The sequence below is a fragment of the Mastigoproctus giganteus genome, chromosome 7 (assembly GCF_048544385.1).
Source record: "Mastigoproctus giganteus isolate SK-2022 chromosome 7, ASM4854438v1, whole genome shotgun sequence".
NCBI lineage: Eukaryota > Metazoa > Arthropoda > Arachnida > Uropygi > Thelyphonidae > Mastigoproctus > Mastigoproctus giganteus.
This window is the reverse complement of record NC_143581.1, coordinates 73,370,240-73,376,239: the sequence shown is the minus strand read 5'-3', so window position 1 is coordinate 73,376,239 and position 6,000 is coordinate 73,370,240. Positions and strand designations below refer to the sequence as shown.

The 6,000-nt window shown below is 39.1% G+C and overlaps 1 protein-coding gene across 1 annotated transcript in view; it reads left to right on the top strand.

Moving 5' to 3' along the window:
• The first annotated feature begins 445 nt into the window (after positions 1 to 445).
• Positions 446 to 6,000, top strand: part of LOC150082992 (basic phospholipase A2 PA-12A-like) — a 28,677-nt gene continuing 23,122 nt past the window's right edge. Inside the window, exon 1 of the mRNA XM_090378344.1 lies at positions 446 to 538. Coding sequence (XP_090234470.1) covers positions 481 to 538 — 58 coding nt within the window. The 5' untranslated portion in view covers positions 446 to 480. The remainder of the gene's footprint in view (positions 539 to 6,000) is intronic.

Below are 6,000 nucleotides of genomic sequence, written 5' to 3'. Positions count from 1 at the left end.
TTCTATCAATCTGAACAATACAGAGATGATAAAACAATTTACAAGTCGACAAATTCTATAATGTATTACATATACAAATTTATTTTTCAAAAAGGCGTCGCAAAAGGCATAAAATAAGTAAACTTTTTTTTTTCGAAAATACAATTAAAGCTCGCGGGCCGCACAAAAATGTGCGGCGGGCCACATGCGGCCAGCGGGCCATAGTTTGCCCGGACCTGCTTTAGAAACTGCTGCTCTTCTTTCGAAAAAACATACAGGATTCCGAGGAAGAAGTCCTAGTCTAGGCATTCTTATTTCCTTAAAGCCTGCCCCGACACCATAATGTGCTAAATGTGTTTAGATCTAAATGTGGATCAGACATCTGCAGTTTTTGCGCAACGCGTGTTGCCTACATATACCTTCAGTTGTAAACAGTTTTCGTTACCGAGATGTGCATAAACTACACATTTGAGCACAAACGCCTAAAACAGCTTCACAGTGATGGAAAAAGGGAGTGTAATCTTGATGCTGATTTTTTTGGTTTGGTTTTATCAAAGAGGTAAGTAAAACTCAGATGATATTCTCGTGTAACTTTTAGGCAATACACTGACTTCACAAAAGCGGTCTGGAGAGAAACAAGGAAAAAAAATTGTTTGCTGGGTTGAATCTCGATGACCGAGTTAAAAAATGAAACGTATAGAGTTTTCCATAGCGAAAGTTGCTATCAGGATGTGATACAGTGTTTGGTCCCAAACTCCTACCCCGGTCCAAAGAATATTTTAGTGTCCAATTTATCCTATTGCTGCATTATAGGCGTAATAATATAGGTGCCAAATCAAATTTTAGGCGTTTTTTATGTCTTCAGTGTGCCGATTATATAAATAATCATTTATTGCATTTTACAGCATTTGGCTAAGGGTAGATAAAATATTAGTAGTAAATAAAATAAAAAAAAACACAGCATCCATTAACATGGTAAACGTATGTTATGAACATATATTATTTAGATTGTACTTATTTTTTTACAAATTATGGCAGTTTCTGTACACAGTACGGTATCAAAATTAGTCTGCAGTATATTATGTGTTGAGTTGTTAGGTAACATCTATCAAATAAGATAAAATTTTAACTAAAACTGCTGCACTCATTTGGATAATGACAATGATAAACAAAACGTTTCAGCACAGTTTTTTTGTAATCTTTTATGCATATTCATTATGTAATTTGAAATAAAAATACGTTATTTAAAAGGAAAAAAGACTTTTAAATTAATAAAACTATTCCTGCATTATCTGAATATTAAGAAAAAATTGCAAAAATAGATAAAAATAATTGTTTTTTCTTTATGCATACAGTTTCACCTTCTCTTTGCAAAAAACCAGACACCTTTCCCCTTGTTCAACACTATCGGCACACACATATCAGAACAAAAATCCACATGAGAAAAAAATTCAGGTGCGAAAAAAAAGTGCATTTTAAGCGACATCTGGTGGCATAAATTTTTGTAATACTCAACAGTTCATCAGCCGGCTGTTCATAATTTCCTTCATTTTTATTATATAAAAAATCCGCCCTAGGGGATAACAGTTAGTATAATCAGCGTCCTTACCAACTGGATAAAAAACACTCAAGTTCGAATCCCGTCAATAACGCGAGAAACTTTTATGGTTTTATTTTTCACAAAGTGGCCGAGTTAGTCGGTCTCAGAGGAAGGTAGAATGTTTTTTTAGATTTCAAAACTCTAAAACTAAGGATTTAAAAAACTATTATCAAGCTAATTGAATAGGGTCGAAAATTCTATCATGAAACTGTTTCTAAAGTGATGCTTTGCTGTACTAAAAATTTACATCACTTGATAAATAGTAAAAACCATCGCTTTTTTTTTTCCAAAGCCTTCATAAAAATTTTTATGCCAGGCTTTATGTGCAACAGAGTACGAAGTACAAAGCTGCACTGCATGCAACGGCAGTCTTTAATATAAGCTCTTTCAACAGTGCGCAATACATGCAGGCTTTTGAAAATACACCATGAAAATCGCAGAAAACAATCACAGTTACCAATCACTACTGATCATCATCAGCTATTTTCAATCCACTGCAGGATGAAGGCCTCTCCAGCAACTTTCCAGTCCCTTCTGTTTTTGCATTGTCATGTGCTGGAGGGTGACCAAGCGTCTTTAAGGTAACCACTCTGCACGTTCGTTGCCACCTAAGTGACGTAACAGGGCTTACCTTCCAGAAGGTGTGCACGAGTGGATTTTAGGGAGGCAGGCCAACCGGACTTCTCCTAAATCTTTTGAAATAGAAAAATATTGGATCCATCGGTGTTTTAGACTGAGTGTCTAATAATACACAGAATGCCTGTTCCCCTATAAGCCTCTTCTGATAGCACAGCCTTAAACTTCTTTGTTGGCGGCAGGGGGAATAGGATGCTTCTACTGCACTGGTGCATGTTTGGTTTCGGGTTAAAATTAGTGGACTCACAATTCATAGCAAAATTCAAAATTTTACGATAGGGAGATGTACGTCACTGGTTTCAACAGCAATTTTTATAAAGAGGGGTTTCCAGAATTTAATAAAGCGATGGAACAACTGTATAGATGTTTTTGATGATTATGTTGAAAAGCAAATGCTACTTTAGCATTTAGGTGGCAGAATGGATGGTATAATCAACCACAGTTAGTATAATCAACCCGCGAGGGCAAGGAGAATACAATAATATCGTTGTTAAATTCCATATTCTTCAAATCTTAGGGATATAATCCTTATGATAATTATAGTAATATATTTATTATGTTATTACACTGGTCAACACGTAAAATGTTACGAAAACGAAAATCACATTAAAATTTGTCGATTGGCTCTTGTTTTCGAATTGCAGTTTGGGGTCACACATCAGCGAGTTATTCTACATTATCAACTACGGCTCTCGGCAAAACACATGGCAACACCACAGTTTCAGTTCCACCATGCTCTTATCAAGTGATCGGCAACTATCCTCGCTCGCTCTGCATCACATGATAAGTTGTCGCCTCAAATGCGTCTTCAACTCTGTTGCAGTAATCCTCGAATACGGCTAGGTACTGGGTGATTTGTTCTCAGTTAATGGTTGTTCTCTGTGAGATTACTATTTTTGCGCTGTATTTGTGTCGTGTAAGATTAATATATCCCGTAATTGTGTGAATAGTCCCGATGACTTCTGTTAAGTATGTGGAGAAGTCGCGGATTAGCTTCAAGAAAGCGTCCCTTAACTCAAGCCATAAAAAAGGGCTACTTCTTTTAATTTGGGTGCAAAGTAGGCGACCAGGAGACACGAACTAGGCTCCACACATGTGCTGCACTACCTGTTCATCAAAACTCAACGCGTGGGTGAATCGAAAGGAATGTTGTATGCCTTTCGCAGTTCCCATGATATGCAGAAAGCCAGCAAATCACGTCACAGACTGTTACTTCTGTATGGTGCCTCATATTCGAAAAGGGAGGACAATGAAGAAACCATGTGTGTGAACATGTGTATATATAATGGCGCACCTAGAACGTCTGTTCAACTGCGCCTCGTATCTCTATGAAGAACAGTATCACTACGAATGGACCAGATGTGTGTGATGTAGGTTTGTGTGTATTATGTGTATGTTCTGTTGTTGTGTCTGGCCATTTGGCTACCCAGAAGCATCAGTCACCAGGACAGATGATTCTGGGTACTCGTCCACACCACGGGAAGGTGGGCCAGTCCCAGTAAAACACGAAGTATTAAAAGAGACGCTGATTCACCTAGTGTTGCCAGAAGGTTGCCAGAGCTAAGTTCCGGTCAACCCTTCCATATCTCTTCCATCATGCAGTATGATTGATGACTTTTGAGGTTATGATGAACGAGTGTGGCGAGATCCAATATTCCCTACATTTCGAGGGTACAGCTCTAAAACGGTGTTCGCAGACCGGCCCCTAGTTAGTACACCGGACCGAACCTATTGGTAACAATCTAGGAGGCTTCCGGATCAGCTAGTGTATAATCTTGCTACCTCTACTCTGCCAGATAGTGACTGGAGGGAGTCCGAGTAGTGTGAATGCGGGGAGCATTGTAGAGGCCACGTTATGTCAAGGATCTGGGTATATTCTTACCATGTGTACGCCATATCCAAAAATTTCATTACTTCATACAGCATGTCCCCCCACTTTTTCTTACTACTGAATACACCATGAATTGTCAAACTAACAGAGCAAGCTTATCTGCGAAAATATCTAAACCTCCCAAGCACTTCCTAATTCATTTCACAAATATACGCGGTCTCAATTCTAATCTCAACGATGTCCATTTCCACTTGCAGTCTGCCAAACCCCATGTACTTTTTCTAACAGAATCTCAGTTATCGGTTGATTCAACTACTGCTCATCTCAGATGCCCAAATTATTCGCTGTATCATTCCTTTCGCCTCAAAGGTGGTACTTGTGCATATGTCTGTTCTGATATTCCCTGTCAGACACTTGGCAATTTAGAATCTCCTCTCATTGATCTTCTCTGGCTTAAAATCTCTTACCTCATTGTGTCAAATTCATCTATTGTCTCTAACGTTCTCCCAACTCCACTAATCACTTGGAGCTCTTTGACTTCCTCTCTTTGCAAATTGACTTTCTCCAGTCCAACTTTCCTAACAGTTAGGTAATTTTCCTTGGTGATTTTAATGTTCATAACTCCAGCTGGCTTCCATTTTCTAGTCACACCGACCCAGCTGGTCGAGATGCTGAGGCTTTTGAAATTACTAATGACCTTGCACAGATTGGTCACATACCTACAAGAATACCGGACAATCCTAATCATACAGCCAATACGCTTGATCTTTTCTCATAAACAACCCTTCTAAGTAGACGATCGAAGTGAGAGGTCCTTTAGGCACTTCAGATCACAACTTGGTGATTGACTCTTCTTCAATGGAACCATTATCTCATGGCTATTCCCAACCTCGTGTTGTTTGGCATTACAAGAATGCAAAATGGGATGACCTGCGAGACTTCTTTTCTTCTTTTCCTTGGTCGGATTACTGTTTCAAAACTTCTGATGTCAACGTTTGTTCAGATCGTGTCAGTGAAATTATTCTTGCAGGAATGGAATCCTTCATCCCACACTCCACTTTAAAATCTCATCCTTTATCTAAACATTGGTTTTCCAATAAATGTGCTAAAGCTGTTCAAGAGAAGAATGTTGCATATCGTAATTGGCTTGTTTCTAATTCTCCAGTTTCATTTTCTGCCTACACCAAAGCTCGCAACAATTGTAAAGCAGTTATTAATCAGTCCAAACTAGAGTTTGAACAGGCTAAGAGTAGAAAACTTGCTTCTTGCCCTAATGGTAGCCGAACATTCTGGTCTCTTGCCAAAGCTATTGGCCGCAACTTTTGCCCATCTCTGCTCCCACCTCTGTCCAAACCAGATGGTTCTGTTGTCACTTCAGCCAAGGATAAAGCTGATCTGCTAGCATCCCATTTTCCTTCCAACTCATATATTAATGATCTTGGTAAAACACCTCCCACCATTCCCAACACGTTCCATTCAATGCCTCCTGTGGTCTTCCATCAAAAGGAAGTCAGAAGGATTTTGACGAATTTTGGTGCTAAGAAAGCTCCAGGTCCCAATGGTATTTCTCCACTTGTTCTCAAAACCTGTGCTCCTGAACTTACTCCTATTCTTTGCCGACTATTTTCACTTTCTTATTCGAAAGGTGTTTTTCCTTCTGCTTGGAAATTTGTTCATATCCAGCCAGTTCCTAAAAAGGGTAACAAATCCCTCCCATCCAATTATCGTTCCATTGCAATTACTTCTACTCTTTCTAAAGTAATGGAGAAATCAATTAACCGCCAACTCTTAAACTACCTAGAAACCTTCCGTCTGATCAACGATTGCCAGTATGGATTCCGTCAGTGTCGATCCACTGGTGATATTCTGGCCTATGTTACCCATTTATGGACTAATTCAATGGAAAGGTTCGGTGAACCACAAGTAGTTGCTCTTGACATGTCGAAGACTTTCG